At 43.9% G+C, this 19,861-nt stretch overlaps 3 protein-coding genes across 3 annotated transcripts in view; 1 reads left to right on the top strand and 2 right to left on the bottom strand.

Annotated features, from left to right (window-relative positions):
• The window catches only part of clcn1b (chloride channel, voltage-sensitive 1b), a 19,206-nt gene extending 13,905 nt beyond the window's left edge, over positions 1-5,301 (bottom strand). The window contains exon 1 of the mRNA XM_080005654.1: positions 5,021-5,301. Within this exon, the coding sequence (XP_079861780.1) occupies positions 5,021-5,071 (51 nt within the window). The 5' untranslated portion in view covers positions 5,072-5,301. The remainder of the gene's footprint in view (positions 1-5,020) is intronic.
• Positions 5,302-6,651: 1,350 nt separating this feature from the next.
• casp2 (caspase 2, apoptosis-related cysteine peptidase) lies at positions 6,652-13,249 on the bottom strand (the record flags this gene model as incomplete). Its single annotated transcript, XM_080005665.1, has 10 exons — positions 6,652-8,438; positions 8,542-8,651; positions 9,202-9,390; positions 9,989-10,079; positions 10,190-10,318; positions 10,939-11,121; positions 11,310-11,401; positions 11,583-11,652; positions 12,818-12,988; positions 13,100-13,249. The coding sequence occupies 10 exons, from the start codon at positions 13,247-13,249 to the stop codon at positions 8,304-8,306; spliced, it is 1,320 nt and encodes a 439-aa protein (XP_079861791.1). The 3' UTR covers positions 6,652-8,303.
• A 3,070-nt stretch (positions 13,250-16,319) lies between these two features.
• rap1gapl (RAP1 GTPase activating protein-like) lies at positions 16,320-19,861 on the top strand (the record flags this gene model as incomplete). The annotated part of the gene is made up of 17 exons (XM_080004764.1): positions 16,320-16,387; positions 16,530-16,562; positions 16,736-16,826; positions 16,955-16,990; positions 17,095-17,142; positions 17,322-17,519; positions 17,628-17,782; positions 17,847-17,925; positions 18,048-18,101; positions 18,235-18,318; positions 18,410-18,510; positions 18,595-18,724; positions 18,851-19,014; positions 19,060-19,168; positions 19,309-19,395; positions 19,493-19,642; positions 19,769-19,861. The coding sequence occupies 17 exons, from the start codon at positions 16,320-16,322 to the stop codon at positions 19,859-19,861; spliced, it is 1,680 nt and encodes a 559-aa protein (XP_079860890.1).

The following is a 19,861-nucleotide window of genomic DNA, read 5'->3' as shown; positions in this document are numbered from 1 at the left end:
TATATTACCTATGTATATTACCTATATCATGATGTATAGTTCCTATATCTAAAGTTGTATTACCTACAGTATGTATATTACCTATATCTATATTACCTATGTATATTCCCAATATCTATGTGTATATTACCTATGTAAATTACCTATATCTATATGTTTATTACATATGTATATTACCTATATCATTATGTATAGTACCTATACCTGAAGTTGTATTACCTATGTATATTACCTATATATATGTGTATATTACCTATGTAAATTACCCATATCATTATGTATAGTACCTATATCTAAAGTTGTATTTCCTATGTATATTGCCTATATCTATTGGTATATTTCCTATATCTATAACCTATACCTATTTAAGCAAAGAGTATCAATATTACTTTGTCGCTCAGACGCCACAGTGTGATAAACATAAGGAAACAATAATCAAGGAGGAGAAGGCAACTTTTATCAATTCGCAAACTAGACCTTTCTAAAGGTTTACAGATTGTGTGTGCGTGTGGGCGTGAGAGAGAGAGAGAGAGAGAGCGAGAGAGAGAGAGAGCGGGAGCAGGAGGCATAGTGAGAGCTGCTAATAGATGCAGAGGGTGAAGGACAGTGTGACATTGGGAGTTAATTAAAAAAATAACACATTCCTGTGTCTATTATGAAAGAGAGCACAGAATATTCATAAATATATGTGTGTTCATAAGCACTGCTGACGTGATGTGTGTGTGTGTGTGTGTGTGTGTGTTTTCATCAGCACAATATATGTATGAGTGTGCGTGTATGTGTGTGTGTGTGTGTGTGTGTGTGTGTGTGTGTGTGTGTGTGTGTTTGTGTGTGTGTGTGTGTGTGTGTGTGTGTGGCTATTCTTTAAACAATGTAGCCCTGTACTAAGGTTAATGATAAAATCTGACCCACTCACTGACGGACAGATAAGATTAAGCCCCCCCCAACCCCCCTGCCCTCCCACCCCCACACATAGAGACAAACACTCGTGCGTTGACATTCACGAGCAATTAAGGTTTATCCATCCCACTACAAGCACAACACACAATATCAGTGATGTCACAAAACGATCTCTTTTACCGTCTATTCAAGACACTTGGGTGAGCAGCACCACGGTTTAAATACAACCTAGCCAGACGCTTTATTATTTTATTACTATTTTATTACTATTTTACACACTATTGTCAAAGGGTGATTTACGTTTCATATATCGTGTATTCATTTAAAAAGGCAAAGATCAAAAGTAAATGCATGAAATAGAGAGAGGAACTGGTTTTCCCCTGGTAACTGGTAATTTCACTGCATATATGTGTGCTCGTATGATTATGTCTTTGGTAAATAAACACCTTGAATCTTGAATCTTGGGGGTGGTTCTATTGCCTCTGCTTACGCCTGAGATAAGTATAGTCATAATAAAAACATAATAATACAAATTGAATGCCAACGCCTTACCAGAATTTGGTCTACATTCAAAACGGTCTCAAAAGTGTTGATGCGCTCCCTCATCTTTTCCTCCGCCCGGTCAGCGTTTTCTGCTCCTCCCGTCTGATACGCTGTCCTTTCACCGTCTTTCAAAACCTCCCAATGTGACAAGACTGTACCTCAACTCCTCCAGGTAAACCCAGTACAGTACGTAGTGATTGACAGGAATGACCGCTACAGTGCAGCACGCACACACACACGTGCACGCACACACACACAGGCACACACACACGGACAGACACACACACACACACACAATGAAAAAAAAAACTGCTTTGGTCACTATGGTTTTTTTTTGCATGTACAATCACACATACACACACACACACACACACACACACACACACACACACACACACACACACACACACACACACAAACTAATATCTGGAGAGTAAAGGACTAAAGGTTACAACAGACACTTGAGTCTTGACAATAAGTTGTCAGCAGCTCTTAATTCTGTGGGGGAGACAATCCAGTGGCCTCCGAGCAGCAAGTCTGCGATCATAAGCGTTATTGGGCAGCCCAAATTGGCCGCTGGGAAGGGATAATGTGTACATGATATGAATACAGTATTGCCATTCAGCATTTCCAACAAGCTCTGCTCTTGTGTCCCACAATTTGGATTTGGATTCTACGAAATGGTTTCTATGGTGCTGGATATTTTCTTTTAATGATGCCATCTACAATGACCAGTTTCTAGGTTTAATGCAGGTAAGGTTTAATGCAGTGGTTCTCAATCCTCGGCTCAGGGGCCCTTGAGAGGTTCCAGGGGGTCCAGGGGGCGATTTCCATTATTTCATTTACAGTTAGTAGTTAGTAGAGAATGTCCAATAATGACTGTCTTGATCACGGTTTCAATGTTATCTCTGTAGCTGTAGTATGGACAGCGATGGAGGTTTGGACATCATATCCGACAAAAAAAAACAAACAAAAAAAAACCTCAAGTCCCAAAGACTCAATTCTATCAGATGGGGTCTGTGGCCAAATTCATAACGAGTTGAGTGTCCTTGATATGAAAAAGGTTGAGAATCAGCTTTCAGAGCTGAGTAAAAGTTGGAATGAAGTTGGACGAATTCCCAAAAGTGAAACGGGAGCTACGGTGTGTCCAAGTAGAAAGCTGTTGGCAGAAGAAGGTTGGACGTACATAAATGCTTCCTGTTTCAAGTTTGGATGTCAGTACAAGCGTGTTGTTTTGAGCGGCCGGCGTGACCGAAGCCCCGACGCCTCCCTCCTCGGACGCCCCCCTACGTGGGCGGCTCTTCCCGGGCTCCCACTTTTCTGACCTCTGACCCGGGCCCCGTGTCCGCACTTTCGCCTTTGTCTCCCCCGTTTCCCCTTAAAAACCCTTCCCTCTCACCAGCCCTGGACCCCATCCATCCAAACCCCCCGTACCCTGAGGTGAAACCTTACTCGGGGATAAATTTAGCGCCGGTGTGACCCAATGTTCAGTGACACACTTCTCCGCACCTCTCCCTCTCTCTCTCTCTTTTTCGTTCACGCTGTTTGTCTCTATCAGACCGTCTCTCCCAGGAGGCCTGCACCGCAGACAGATGGAGGAGTTTAACCTTTGCAAAATACAACAAGCTATTGACAGTATATTGCAATTACTAAAAAGCCATGCCATTAATCTATTAAAGCTATTGATAAAGCGGCTGGTATGTTAAAGATGGACCGTATAGATGAATTGTGTGACAGATATATCAAATTAAATTAAATGGCTTAATAAGTCTGCATTCCTCCCATTCCTGTCTGCGAGAGCCTTGGCAAATGAATGCGATCCTATTTACTAGGCTATAACATTTGAGACTATCCAGATCAATTTCATTGCTGTTGACATTGTTAGAGATTTTTTTTTTCTACTTATCTCCGCACGACCGCCCACTTCTAACCCACACATACAGAACAGAAAGGCACACATGCACACACTTCCTCGCCAGGCTGTTTATATGACAGCGTGGCCCACAGAGGCCATTTCCCTCTGTTAAGGTCAAGGGTCGAGCACAACTGTATGACCCGGAGGCCATTAACAGCTCGGCCACCAACAACACCGAATTCTCTCCGATCCTTTTCACTATTTTTTATGGGTATAAACAGCCATCCACACACACTCCTCACCCCCAGTGCACTTTCATTTCTCCCTCGCACACATACAATTTGCAACATAAATGCCTACGCACGCACGCACGCACACGCACACACACACACCTGTGTAAAAGATGCATGTCCTGTAACTCCAGTGGAGAGACATGTAGATCGTGTTATTAATGGAGAATTCTTATTTATATCTGACCTGTACCTCCCCAGAGGCTCTGCTAGGGCTGCATGGGGATTAGGGATTTGCCTTGGGCAATCATCCATCTCCTCCCCCCGGGAAAAGACGAAGGGGAGGAAGAGGAGGGAGAGACACTTAGAGGAATGGTATTGACACTCTGGCTTATACAGAGATGTGCTGTAAAACACACACACAAGCACACACACACTCCTGTTTCCCTTGCACAACCTGGTCCTTCAATGTGTGACTTTTCATCGTTCTACCAGTGATAAACATTCAGATGGAATGCACATGGTCTCCTTGACCATTTGGTGACTTTCGTGTTGATAACAAATGGAAGATCCCTCAATCAATCAATGCCTGGTGTGAAAGTACCAATGGGCATTTTAAGGAAGTGCTACAGCACCACCCACCCTTCCAGCTAGTTGGAGGTATGGTCACAATTCTGAATGAACATTTTAACAGATGAACCAATGGATATAGTGACATGACTTCATCTCTCGGCACATTCATCTAACCTGTCTCCTCAGGTTTCTTGTATATTGGTATTTATATCCACGACACATGAAAACAGCCATAGCTTTACACGACCCCGCAACCAAAGGTACGATACACGAGAAGATGAAACTGCTGTCAGCCGTCGTGCCCGCGAGTTTAACTTAACAATGTGATCCGGAGCACAAACATAATGGCATCAGATTGTTGGTTATGCTGCCATACCTGCAAAAGTAACCTTGAGAAGCACACTTCCCTGTGCTTCCGGCGCAGCCTTGCTTTAGCTGCCTTGCCAAATCCCCAAAGCAGCAGGTGGATAGAAAATGTTCACCTTCAGGAACTCATGAGCCATATCAGAAAGACAGAATCCAGACGATGCATCATCTTGAAATTAAAGTTAGGTGAAAGGCAGAATGCTTCTAAAGCGTGGGGTAAATGGTACCTAATAGTTGGGTATGAACACATGAACACTTGGCTGATCGCGTCCTTGGAGCAAAGAGATGAGCACTGCCGTTTGATTAGAGAACGATTGTAACGAAGCAACGACATGGAGGTCAGAGTGAGAGTTATGAGTTAGATATGGAGAGGTGGAAGGATGGTGTGGTGATGGAAAGTCAGCCCGTGAAGAGCAAGCAGCAGGTGGAGGATAGACAGGAGAGGTAGAAGTGGGTGAGCATGAAAAAAAAAAAAAAAAAGAAAGACGTCTTGATACAATGAGAGACAGGCGGACAATCAAAACAGCGAGCCGGAGGATTGGGAAAGACCTACCAGGGTCTGCTGGTATCTCAGAGCCTTCCTTTGCGACGCATCTGCAGCCATTGACGCGTTGTCACTGACCCAAAAATAACCCCGCTGGACGCCCCAGCATTTCCAACGGCTTGACCAAACACCACACGCTCTTACATGGGCTTGTAGGTTGCAATTATCACAGACATAAGTTCATGAAAAAGAAAAAAACGAGAAAAAAAAAAAACAACAGATCAGGCCTTTCTCCAGACTTCAGTCTTCTCCAGATGATCCAGCGGCTCAGGGCCATCCAGCTCCACGGAGGGAATTATGGAAGGACAGACAGAAATACAGACTGACGGGTGGACAGAGCAGAGCACAGTGATATGATGAGGCACTGAAGGACGCAGTGCTTTCCTTTATTAGAACTGCAGACACCTAATAACACACTCACTCACATACACACACACACACACATCATGTTGCCCTTAGCAGCACCCCCCAACCAGCAGGCCATTAGCCGTGTGTTTTTGCATGGAGTGTTCTTGTTTGGACAGGGGATGAGGGTGAGTTGGGGTTGGTGGGTAGGTGGGGGTGCCCCCCACAGGGCTGCCCCTGCAACGTGAGCAGGAAGGTGCACATGACACCCCTATGACAGTTCTCACCTCATCAGCCAATGATGCAAGGCTATCCCCCAAAATCTCACATGCTGTAGCTGCACCTTACACCCAAGTGGCCTCCCAAGGTAGGACACCCCCCCACATACAAAAATCCAAAATGGCAGATGCGGTTCAGAGTATTGATGCAATCCCATATTGCTTAACTATTGGTCTCCACATAATGAGATGATATGAGGCATAGAACGTTGCGCAACAATCAAAGCGGTTGCAACTCCACTAACACACTCACTGATGCTTGAACACTTGATGGACTACTAATGCTTTAACCCCCCCCACACTGAGACACAATCCCATTCAGAAAAAGTGATCTCAGCTGATCTAACTGATTTGTGGCTATTTGCCCCAGTCCATCCTTTCAGGCTGATGAGACAGGCTGACGCACACAGACGAACACATACACCCCAGATCCTCTTAACCCCGCCTTGCTTTGTGGTCCACACGCCAACGCATAACAACCTAATCTCGCAGTACACCGGAGGGCAGCGAGAAATGTGTCACTTTGACCGCCAGTCTGTGTGTGTGTGTGTGTGTCAGGGTAGAATGACTATGGACAGCTGGCTGGGGCTCCATTTGATACACAGTTAACATTATCACTGGTGGTGGGTTGGCTGTCAAAGATTCATATGGTCCGGTGTCAGCATGGAGACTCCTGAGTACAGCAAAATGGATTGAGTCCAGATATATTATACCTAAGAACTATGAGAGTTCAAGAGAACAGGATGTACACGTGGAATACACACACACACACACACACACACACACACACACACACACACACACACACACACACACACACACGAGGATCAGTAAGGGCAAGTGCTCATGTTGACGTTTTACATTTACACATGCTGGAGTATTCAACTTTTACTGAGGAATGCATTCGTTTAAAGAAATGAACAAAGCTTCATACGCAACACAAACTGTGCACCTGACAAGAGCAAGTTTGTTTGAAAACCCAAAGGGTATTTATTGTATAGTACAACATTTGGCAGCCATTGTTATTGACACATAAAAACCGCTCACTCCCCCTGCCGTGTGCCTCACCATAGCTTGGCAGTGGATTTTCCCCTTGGCTATAGCTTGTACCCGTAGGAGGTTCAACCTTTGTGACCGGTTGGCTTTTCAATAGTCTCCCATGGTCAAAAGAAAGACCTAAAGGGGATTGAGTGGATCAGAGATTGAGACAAAATATCAGGAAGTATTTCAAGCAGAGCACAGAAACACCAGCTGCCTCTCTGTTACTATATGGTTGGCAATCAATACCAGTCCTACAGTACCATATCCTTTCTTTCACTACAACACTGTTGTAACAAAACACACTTGCCTGGGCAGGGCTTTTCTGGGAAACATCAATAATGTTTTTTCAACTTTGAGTCTCTCTCTCTGCATTAATGCCAAGGAAGACAATGAAAATGTTTTTAGCACCCATTAAAACCTGAACAAATAGTTATTTTGACTAACAGTGTGTGTGTGTGTGTGGAGTCCACACAGGAGGAAATACTATAAGGCGTCGGAGTTGGCATAAAGGTCAAAGTTCATAATGTAGGTGCATGACCCCAGAACTAGCACCACATTCCCCTGGCAAACAACCACGCTGGGGGGTCCAGTTCTACAGCAATATAACTGATAGATGAAGAAAATTATTGGCTAACACTCACTGGGATGCTATTCGAATATGCATGATATTAATCAATTAATATCAATCATTGCCTGGCACCAAAAGACAATGACCAATCATTATCAAATATTTTCTCTGAATTAGGTGTAGCATCATGTCTGAAATCCACCTCCACCCTGAGGTTAAATATGTGGGAAATAATTGTGATGGCAACTCCACTGGTTTCTACTGTGCTCGCCAAGGACAGCTGTCAAACAATAGACTGTGCTGGTGACAGAGAAGAAAATAATTTTCTTTTGTGAAATATTAGATGATATTCAATGACAGATGTCATAGTTGATGAAATGCATGTTTCTCTGCTGTAGTAACCACTAGTTCTACACTGCCCCCTGTCTGTGATAATAGGAACCCACCTAAAATAGTCACAATTTACAAAAGAAAGTAAAAAATAAAACCGATGCATACAAATGGAGAAGTTTAAAATTCTTATAAAAAAATCTGGTAAAAAAAAATAGGAAAAAAATATATATCTATGTACAATTCGATTTTTTGTAGTAAGTAACATTATGCATAGGAAATCCAAAGCCACCTAAATAGGATTGTCTGTTCTATAAAAGGATGAAATATGTAAACCCCATAACTGGCATAGATGTCGACATTCTTAAATAAGCTTAGCTAATAAATTGTATGCAAATAAGTTGCCCATTTCCAAAGGCATGTAGATTAACATAAGCTTCCTTTTTTCTTTTCCTTTCTGTGTGTGCGTGTGTGTCTATGGGTAGGGAGCAGATGTTTGCACAGCAAATCTGGATGAATAAATCCCCCGTATGAATATGAGCGAATGGTGTGTAACGGGGGAATGCATGGGTGTGTGGCAGAAATTGAGATGGAATGCAAGAGTGTGTGCCCGTGGTGAGGAGAGCATTGAATGCAAGGAATGGTGTGTGTGTGTGTGTGTGTGTGTGTGTGTGTGTGTGTGTGTGTGTGTGTGTGTGTGTGTGTGTGTGTCTCTGTCTGTGTGTGCATGTCAACACCCCTGGTGGTACTTGGGGAATAGGTAGAGGTCTTTGCACAGAGAGCTGGTGAACTCAGACATCTCTTTACAGCGGTGGTGGGTGGTGCCGGGGGCGTAGCCCTCCCTAGCCTTGATGCGCCCATTAACCTGAAGAGGAAGGAGAAAATCAAAGCATCAGTATAAAGACATTTTTATTATAATTCAAAGTATAATAAAACAATTCTAAGATAAATCAAATTGACGGAATAACCTGCACGAGAATGTCTGCGAGGTGAGTGTCTCTGGCACGGAGACGGAGAGCTGCGTTGATCTCCTGGATGAACCAGGATCCTCTCTTGGTGTTCCTCATGGCTGCTGTGCCTATAGGAGCCAAAGGATCAAAATGTCACTGCATTGCAACGAGAGGGACAGCACCAAGAAGGCACGAGGGAGACGCCTTTCAATAGCTGACATGAAATGCAAAACAGACCCACAACGCTACTTTTCTCCCTTAAAGAGCATTATGTTCTGAAATGTATTGATTTTGTTCTACATTGGGTTGAATGAGGATTGTCAATTATCATATTTCTTTGATTGAGTTTGATGGACACCGGACCCTCAAACAGCAATTAAAAAGCTCCCGAGACATGCAATCCGGTCTGAACAGAAAACACTCCCTGTGAGGGTTGAATGAAGCGTATGAAAATCCAAAATGCAATAGCTAGAGGTGCTCCACAAAAAGTGGCCAATCTTACAGATGTAACCTTTAAACATGCTTATTCTTAATTTAGTATTGCCCAGCTCTACTGTCTGAATATCTGGCATGGGGTCTTTATTTTCCTTTTACACGATAGATCAATTCCATAATTTTCAATCCACCAATTCCTTTGCAGGTCTTTCCTAGAATGGCAAAAGACAGAGGTCAACTGACCTTTCAGGGAGGCAAAGCCACAGATCATGTCGGAACGCTGGGGCAGCTTAATTCTGGGCCTCCCCAGTTCCCCTCTCCTTCTGCTGGCTGTGTCTCCCTCTCCTTCCCTCCCGGCATCCCTCTCTTCACAGCTTGGAGAGCAGGTCCTCTCTGGCCCATCCGACTGCTCAATTCCACAGTCCATCTCATCTAGAAGAAAGCACAGAGGAAAATGTTTAAAGCCAAAATAAAAAATAAAAATAAAAACTAAAGACCAAATCAAAGACAAGTTACGAATTCAAAAATCAATTTTGAGGACAAAGGCATGGATTTTGTAAAAGGTTTGTGTGAAATCGAAACCCTAGATTTATATCTATATTTCTGTACATATGCATTTCTTGGTTTTACATGATAATGATGTTCTAAATCATCAAAGATCAGAGAAAGCTTATGGATTTCATATTTATATAGATCAACCTGAAGGCCTATGTTAAAACAGATTAATAAACACAAGATAAACCTTTATTAGTCCCACAACTGGGAAATTTGAACAGTTACAGCAGCAAAAAGTGACAGCAGAAAATAGAGAGCATCAATAAAGAGTTGTAGTAACTAAAAGTAATTAAGAATCAGGGTAAGCACTATAAACAATATAAAATATCTAAAAATATATACCTAAGTAGAAACAACATAAATAGGAATCAGAGTATTAAAGCGTATTGCACATATTTAGACAATTTAGAATTGCCAACCTTTCCCAATGACCGATAGTTCTAGCAGTAAATGGCAGTCACACATAAACTCTCACCCCCTCTGCAGGCCTGGATGAAGAACATTTTTGGTTTGTTCTGCAGCAGAGGGCAGTGGGCATTGTCGAAGGCCTCAAATACCCAGTCCAACTGAAATATACCAAAAACAGAATTAAATATCTGCATTTGTGCAATATTTTGCTATGGTTTCAGTATACATGCATGCAGAGGCGCGCGCGCGCACACACACACACACACACCTGGAGTAGCTCTCCATTTGTGCCATACACAGCTCCTTCTACTCCGTGGGACAGCAGACACACCACACAGCTGTCTGCTGTCCCATGCTCTGTCCGGCGGCAGAATTGTTCAATACACATCCGCATGTCCTAATCAGAGAAAAACAAACAGCGGGGCCGGTGATTAGAGAGACTACGTGTATCACACTCTACAGCATAAGCTGAACGAGGATAGTGAGGGGTACACTTAGAGCTATAATGGTTAAAAAACAAACTAAAAATAAACAGCCAAGCAACAAGTCCGGCCAACTGTCATATATTCCCTCAAGTTTCACCGAGAAAGACACTTAAGCCTCACATGGTGACTTAAGGCCTAAAATGTAAGTGTATAGGTGCATAAAGGCTGCATTTTCACATCGCTTCAATAAAATGTGTGGAGATTTTCCAAATAGCACCTCGTCAGAAAATGTCAACTCAGCCATATTGAGATGTCAAACAACTTCACTATTACTTCTCTAGCACCTTGTTTAAAATAGCCAACCAGGGCCTCTGAAGTGCTTTGCTGAAAGGACCTCTGCAAGCCTGTTGGGGGTCAAGTGATTACACTCATACTATTTACACTGTGGTTTGCAATGGGCACTGCCGGTTTTATGAATTCCCTTTTCAAACATTTGGCTACTTAAACCAGGATTATAAACACTTACAATCGCATGTTTTTGATTGACTGGTAATATTTAACTTGCTTCTTTATATCGGCGTGCTTGCGTTACCTGGGCAGTAAGGTTTCTGTGGACAAGGACTATGAAGTCCAGCTCCTTGAAGACCTTCCTGAGGACTTCTTCATCCACCTCACCTCCCTTCCTGTGGTCAAGGTCAGGGGCAGCACAAGTGTCGAAGCTCACATTACTGATCACCAGGGCAAAGCCTCGAGGGGACGAACGCATTCTGTAAGACTAGAGTATTTAGAGGGAAGAAAAACAGGATAGAAATAGAGGGGGGAAAAAAAGAAAGGAGTATTTTGTTGAAAAGTATGTCCGTGTGAAATGACAAAACTTGCAGAATAATAGAGATCTGCTTACAGTTAAGCCTGCCTACACTTCATTTCTTCATTGAGCCACTGGCATGATTTAAGGCATTATACCTGCTCGCAGTGAGAAAGGTAGAATTCTTGGGTTGTGTGAAGCACAGGAGTGGTGATGGGACTATCTGTGTCAAGACTTGTCTCCATAGACTCTGAAACATACACAATGATTGTTACACAAAGAAAACATTTACAAAATATTTAATGTGTACAGGGAGTTTTCACCCGGCGGTGGTGCTGTCAACAATAGAAGAATGACAACAACTGTGGCACTAAAACTCAGTGAGAAACTGCTGTTTATAATGAATGGGGACACACGGAACTACCACTCACCATGTGTTCTTGCCCTCTTAGCAGACACTGCCTCTTGTGTAGGATGTGGAAGGGCAGAGGACACAATCTGCTGCAAATAAAAATAAATGCATTAACTCTCAATGTAATATAAAGAATAGCAATGAAATTCAGACGACTTGTAAAGTATTTCAGCCTTTTCCTTAAAACTAACATGTCTGGCTCTCTCTATTTCTTGTTGGTCTCCTCTTACTTTGTGTGATCAACTCATCCACCCTGTCCGTGTTAGTTTCTGTGGGTATTGACTGAGAACTGGCAGCCTGATCACTTGACTATGTTCTCCACTGTTTCTATGGGAGCTACCTGCAAAGGATGTGTCTGAGGCACAGTTTGTAGAAGTAGGTTGTTTCAAATGTTTTTCTACAGATAAATGTAGGCAGATTTTCACATATGTTTAAGCCTATTTCATTAAAAGATAACTCGTTCTGCTTTAGGACAAGCAGGACCAACCAGAGTGCCTCACCTCACCACAGAAATGCTGGTGCCAGGGCAGTTGGTCACTCAAATACCAAAAATAAATGGTTATTTTTGGTATTTGAGTGACCAACTGCCCTGGCACCAGCATTTCCATTATCTTGTAATTGCCGGTTTTTGAACGGGAAAATCTGTTTATATCCAACATATTTAAATCTCTCCGGTCATAATGTTTAGTGAAAATGATTCCGTAAATATCTATTGTGTTGTAAAATATGTTGATGAGACGTGCAACACCACAAACTTTATAATTTATTTAGACCTACTTGCCATATTTATTTTGTTTTTGATTTTATATAAATGTTAATTAAGGCAGCTGCACTTGTTTCTTATTGTTTACTAACGTCAACTATTTGACTTCAAGACGAAATATTCATAATATTTATTTATTCTTAAAATAGCTAAGCTGACAGGACTTTTTGAATATTCAATAAAAAAAATTATCTACATAGCTTCACGATTTCATTCTTTATATTGCATGCCTATCAATTGATTTGAAGCTCAATAAACACAGATAACTTTTCACCGAAATCTCTCCCATTTGAGACACTGAAATCTTCCAGGACACATGGACCGGCACCAATTTGTTCTAACGGGAACTCTGCCTGGGACTTTCTCAAGCCCAGATCTCTGTGCAGATCAACAGTCTAAAACGACAAGAAATCCGACGCAAATGTGAAGGATGCAGCAGCCTCACGTATTGCAGTGTGAGCAGTGTTCTGTGAGATTGCGTGCGTCCTCACCTCTCCTACTTTCTCGCCGCCATCTTTCTCCGGTGACTGTGTCAGCAGGGCACAGAGGTGGGGCTGCTCGGTATCTCTCAGAGCACTGTAGAAGCTGCTAAAAGCCCTGGGGCCTCTCTTTGGCAGGAGAAAAAGCAACCGCCAGCTTCGCTTCTGAGACGTCGCCTCAGCCTTGAAAGTAATAGAACAAACCGGAAAAACTGTGGAAAGTGGAATTATACAGATAAAGCTCCTGCTAAATTGACTACTTGTTGGATCTTACTGACATTGCAGGTCACCTACCAGAATGCTCTCCGCCATGCTCTCCGTCAGAATGTTGTCTGCCTGCAGCATCTGGATCAGCAGCTCGTCCACCACCATTTCTTTGCAGAGAACGGCAGAGCGTTTGCGAAGAGCAACTCTGTCCCGCTCCAACATCCCGCAAGCCAACATGTTGCCGGGATGGACTAATGTAAAGGGCAGAAAAAAAGTGTTACAGACTAACCTCTTGAGGTATGTCAAGCAGAAATAGCCTTTAAGAAAGAGTTGTCAGGAAAGAAGACTCCCACACACCACATAAGACTTGCAATTACGTCCGGCATCTGGGAAATATTCCCATTTGATGAAGGTCGGCAAGAATGGGCAGCGTGTGGGGGTCTCTTCTCCTATGCACCTGTCCCTCTGCACAGGTGTGTAACGAATATGCATTTGTACAACTTCCACCAATTACTACTACATAACTACGACCATTACTTGGAAGTCACTAAGACGAGAAAACGATTACAGGGGGACTGATCGCGGTTTCAAATCGTGACCACAACTCTCAGTCCTTCGCTCAGTCTGCTTCTTAATCTGACAAGTTTGTCAATGAGGCGCGAAGTAAAAAAAATAAAAAATAAATAAAAATGGAACTAACATTAACGCGTTCTGGTTGTAATCAATTCCCAAACCGCAATGCTAACATTAGCCACGAGAAAACACGTGAATCCGTGACAATGACGTGCAGCGCGCATACCTTCCTAGTTTATTCGATAACAAATTGAATCGCCTCGCTTTGTTGAACCAACAAAAAAAAAAAAAAAAAAAAAATATATGAAAACCGGTTTTTGTTTACACTGATACGATGCTCGGCTAATTAAAATGCTAACCACCTAGCTAGCTAATTGAGGAGTATTCACTTTCCTTTACATAAAGTTGGCGAAAACCAATAGATTTCAGAAGTGCTAAAACGCGCTATTTTTGGTTAAATAATTCCCAACCGATCCCGATACAGGAGCGCCCACAAAACTGCGATCAATCCCGTAGTATTTCATAGGATTGTACTCACATTCGCCCCTAATATCGTCCAACTTCCGCGGGGTAGTGTGCAGGTAGCGAGGGGTGGGCGGAACCGAAAAAAAAAAAAGTATTTTGTTTACCAACCAATGACAACGGGAGAACGTTTGACTGACGTTCCAAGTAAGCAATCGACGTGGTGTTTCCAGTTGGGTCGCCGCCCACTCTTAAAAAAACCCCACATTTTGAATTTGAAGCAGCGCTTTTCTGTAAATAATGAACCAATTGATAGAGGCGCTCGAAAGACTAAACCTTTAGGGGTGGCCATGGCCACCATAGAGTAAAGCTAATGCGGAACCATTCCTGCACCGCCTCAGCAGCGATCGTTATCTATCGGTGATATGAAAAAGAAAGGTCCATTATACATGATCCCTGGCGGTGCACTTGTGGGCTTGGTGTCATGTAGGGGGTCATAGGTCCTGAGGGTGAGGCCTTCCCCCGCTTCTTCTCACCTCTTGGGTCCGCCTTGTGACTTGTTGTCATACACCAGTGTACTTTTATTCATTGCAGTGTGCCATGTTGTTTGATAGTTGATCAGCGAGGCGGTCTGTGTTTACTGATTGTAGATGAGTAGCGGGGGGGGGGGGGGGGGTGTCAAACCCCTGCCTCGATGAGGATGCTTGCGGGCCGAGCCCTGAGCACCGACTGATCTTTCTTCTCCACGACCACACACACACGCGCACGCACGCACGCACAGACACACAGACACACACACGCACACACACATGCAGAGGGTAGTGGCTGGAGAAATTATGCCTCTGCAGGGGCCTCAAACTACAGGCCCGGGGGCCACGTCTGGCCCGTGTGATAATTTAATGCGGCCCTTTGTATTACATTCCAATTTTTTCAAACACAATGCCTAATTCACCCTCACAAATGTACTTACTGTTTTCAAAAATATAAAACACAATTAAATAGATCATAAGAGAGCTATTTCTAACAGGATTACAATGAAAAATGATGTATGAAAAAAAGAAACGAAAGTTCAACATGGCCCCCTTAGAAGAAGACACCCCCAGGACCTTTGAGTTTGAGACCACTGGTTTATCCCGTCCCAGCTATCCTTCCTCCAGGGGTCAGCCAGGAGCAGTTTGCAGCCTTCACTTCGATGGCATCTGGGGACCAATTTCAGGTGTGGATCCATGTTGTGGTCAGGGACAGGAAGGTGTTGTGTGCATGTTTTTAACTGGGGTCCTTTTTTTAATATTGCAGGAGACCTATGTGAGCACGGGGAGAACATGCACACGCCACACAGAAAGGCCCCTAGTTGGGAGATTAGGGGGCTTTCTGCGCCACAGGCTGGAATCGAACCTGGGACCGTCTTGCTGCGAGGCAACACTGCGAGAACTGGGCCACCATGCCACCAGCAGAAGTATCGTTATACAGCTGTACGGCCTTCTCTTCACTTTCTTTGAATCAGCTGTGTGGAATACAATCAAATAATATTTGATTGTATTCCACATACATTCCTTATACAATTCTAATATTATTAGAATTGTATTATAATATAATGTATTATACTGTATATCATATATAACATACAATATTATATATTATAAAATGTGTGTGCGTGTGTCTGTATGTATATGTACAGTATATATGTTATATTTATACTTATATTTTATTTTATTTTATATTTATACTTAAATATAAAAATATTTTAATTATGTATATCTCCCCTTTCTGCATCACCCTCTTTCTTTTTCCAATCCCCAGGCTTCCTTTAACCTCCCCTGCTGTCTCGCTCCTAACCCTCACTGTGTGTACTGTCAATAATTGATGAATCCTACCGACTCAAAGGGTAACATGTCCAGAAAATCTCTAATCTATTTCTTTAATTATTTCTAAACCTATTTTTAACCCCGAGTCAATTGGAGAAATCACTACAGGTGAATATTACATCATGGTGATTGATGGATGAAGCAAAAACAACGTGTGTCGGGGGTCAATGACAGTTGTTGTTTTCCGCCAAAAGTCTACCTGCGGCCAAGAGCGGGTTAAGGCTGCACGTCTGGCTGACAGCAGGATGAAGGGAAGGAAGCGGAGGGAGCTTAAATGAGTGAGAGGCAGGGGGCAGAGAAAGGAGGAGGAGAGACAGAATGATGAAGTGAATTAATTCAATCTTACAGCCAGTCCTGATTGACGCCGTAGCCAACAGGCACATACCAACACCCGGTGACACCAAGCCATGGAGGAGGAAAAGAGGAGTGACAAGTTCTCCGGAAAGAGAAGTTTCACTTTTGGGGCATATGGAGGGTGAGTTAAGATAGCTTTCCTTTTTTTTTTTTTTTTTTTGATCTTACATTTCATATAGGTCGGTTAATATCTCAAATAATGCATTTTCTGTTTGAATTGAAGAAGCCCTGTCTCTGAATAGTTACTACTTCCTTGTTTGCAGTGTGGACAGATTTCCATGTTGTGATGAGGATAGGTGAGGATTTGCTGTGTGTGTGTGTGCATGTACCCGTGCGTGTGTGTGTGCGAGTGTCGCCGGTTGTTGTGATATCAACTCTGGAATCTAGTTGGCTTTCACATGCAGCAGGTCTCAAATAACGGCAGAATGAGTTGTGCTCCTTTCTCGTGCCTTTTCACCTGTTGCCACAGAACGCAATCCAACCGATCCGACACACTGGACGTCCTGGATTCCCCCGTCAGCGAAACCAAGCCCTTCCTCTCTGTCAGCAGCAACCAGAGGGTGATCTTCATCTCCTTCCTTCTCACTCGAACTCTTCATTTCCGCTCTTGATTTGTGAAGGGTTGTCAGTCACTATTTTTTTTTCCCCCCATTTTTTTCCCTCTCTCTTCCCCCATACGAATGAACAGGTGAATGAGCTTTTCGAGATCATAGAAAAGCTGCAGGTGAGACCGAAGTATGCATCGCGGGATAACATTATATCCAATGATGTCTGGTGGGATTTCTCATTCTTACGGTCATCACTCTCCTTCTCCCTCCGCTAAACCAGGGCAGCAGGATAGATGAACAGAGGTGTGAATTCCCGCTGCCTCTTAAGGTTAGTGTCCCCCTAAAAAAACGGCTCGGCAAACCCGCGGTTACAGGCGTGTCGACGTTGACCGTTTATTTGATCACCGCAACAAAAAGTGTTTTTTTTGTTTTTTTTCCCCCTCCCAAAAAACGACGTCATCGCATTTGCGCCCCCTATGGCGCGGCGCCGCTCTGTGCCTGCTGCAGTCTCAGCTCTTGAAGATGGGCGGCAAACTTCCCCTCATCCTCCCTCCCAAGTCGGGGGGCTACTGGATGGACCCCCCGCTGGAGAAACTCGTGGATTTGAGTCCCGCCTCTCCCCACTCCAGCCTCGATCCCGAGCGCTACGGGATCATGGAGAGGGACGGCGACGCCAAAATCTACCGCAAATTCTTCTGCGCACGGGTCCGTTTGATCGACAGGGATTTTATTTTATTTTATTTCATATGCGTCGACTGTTTTTTATTTGACCCCATGGTCATTCCTGCCCCCTCTCTCTTTTTTCGCCCATAGTACCATCACACCTTCACGTCAGTGGATCCCTGTTTGGGACCCTTGGTTCTGTCCGTGTGTTTGGAGGAGGACAACAAGAGGCTGCGGGTCATATTGAGGTCGCCATTCATAACTATGTGTTCATTTCACTTCTTCCGCCACAAAATACAATCGTCGTTCCATTTCATCCCAAAGCTGACGTTCACACCCGTCGCTAAAACTCTGGGTGCTTTCTCACAGAATGAAGGACTGCTCTTTGCACGGAGTCTTCTCCCTTTCACTTTTCCACAATTTCCCTTCTGCGGTCGAATTAGCCAAGGTAATCAAGCTCACTTTTTCTATCAGCTGAGCGGGAGCGTGAATCACTTTCCATTGATCGGTTGATAATAGTCATGGAGAGAGAGACTGAGTCCAACAAAGTCACTCTGATATCTCTTCTAGATGCTCTGCGAAAATGTGATGGTGACACAGTTTGAGGTGGTCTCCTATCTCAAGGTACACGTTGGTACTACCGCCCCTCCTCACACCCTTGCGGAACTGACGTATCAATCTATTTACAAAATCAAACAGAGTTTACACAGTAAACACAGTTTAGCCAAAACTTCTGCAAATTTCCGCTGCCCTTCAGGCTCCAGAACTGATCACAACGTTTGATGAGCACAGAGTGTCTCCTAATTTCAAGTTTGGCGTCTTATACCAGAAAGAAGGGCAGGTAGGAAACAGTAAATACCTTTTCCCACATGTTTTGTAACTACATAAATGCAATATGGCACTTTATTAACCGGTTATTTTTTTTTTTTTAGATCACCGAGGAAGACATTCTCGGTAACAATGAGGAGAGCGAGGAGTTTCAGGAGTTCCTGTCTATTTTGGGAGAAACCATTCAACTACAGGGCTTCGCTGGGTACAGAATTGTTTTCTTTCCTTCTTTTTGACAGACACGACGCGCGTTGCCGCCCGGCGTCTAATATCACCTACCTCCGCTCAGGTTTAGAGGGGGTCTGGACGTGTGTCACGGCCAAACTGGAAGTCACGCCGTCTTCACTACCTTCCACAGAAGACAAGTGATGTTTCACGTCGCGACCAAACTCCCGTTCACGGATGGCGATCCGCAGCAGGTGCGCTCCGGTGTCATCCCTTAACCATTTCACGAGTGCTCGTCAGCAGTCTTTCCAACTGCCTTACTGGCACACCGGGGACATGTACTATAGCAACGTTTCCTCTCCTCACCTCCCTCCGTGTAGTTACAGAGGAAGCGGCACATCGGTAACGATATTGTAGCTCTGGTCTACCAGGAGGGCGAGACCCCTTTCATTTCTGACGTCATCAGCTCCCACTTCCTGCACTGTTTCCTGGTGGTCCGCAGGGTTAGGAGGGAAGAGGAACAAGTGTACCAGGTCAGTGATCAGCAATACTGTTTTGTTTTTTTTCGTTTTTTTTTTGATAGTTTTAGATGGTTTGAACTTACCATGACCGTGGTCTGTTCGAAGGTATGCGTCACAGCCAGAGAGGACGTTCCTCCCTTTGGTCCTCTTCTACCAGATCCTCCCATATTTACAGATGTAAGATACAGAAGACAATAATCCTCAGGAGCCTTGTTAGGCAGCTTCCCGCGTATTTTCCTATTCCATTATTCAGGTGCCTCTTCAGTCTTTTTTTTTTTGTTGTTTTTTTTGTCCTTTCTCTCCGTCCCGTCCATTAGAGTTCTTCGCTCCGAGAGTTCCTCCTCACCAAGCTCATTAACGCGGAGATCTCCTGCTATAAAGCGGAGCGATTCAGCAGCTTGGAAGTAGGCAAACGGACCAAAATGTTATCTATTTATTTCTTTTGATCAAATCCAAAATCAACATTGATCCTCGCCACTGTCACCCCTCTCCCTTCACAAGCTGCGTACTCGTTCGTCACTGCTGGAAGGCCTGCAGAGCGAACTCACCACCTGCTCCAGGTACATGATGGGGGAGCATTCATTGTCCGCCCCTTCCGAGGGGAGCAGGGGTGTGTCCGAGAGCGGCGGAGGCTTCATCGAAAACTTTAAGGTCAAATCTTTTCTTCTCATGCCACTTTTTTTTCTTTTTCTGAGCTTCAGGCTCTTGGCGTCGAATAGTGTTTTGAGAGCTCAAATCCATCTATTGTTGCCCTGTCTTTCCCGTGTCGCTCGCTAGAGAGCCATCCGGGTGCGGAGCCATTCTTTCGACACCCTTGGTGTACCCAAGAGGATCGGGGGGATCGTCACACAGAAACCCAAGGTGGGATGA

This window comes from Zeus faber, assembly GCF_960531495.2.
Source record: "Zeus faber genome assembly, chromosome: 8".
NCBI lineage: Eukaryota > Metazoa > Chordata > Actinopteri > Zeiformes > Zeidae > Zeus > Zeus faber.
The sequence above is the reverse complement of the archived record's forward strand: the minus strand, read 5'-3'. Positions and strand labels throughout refer to the sequence as shown.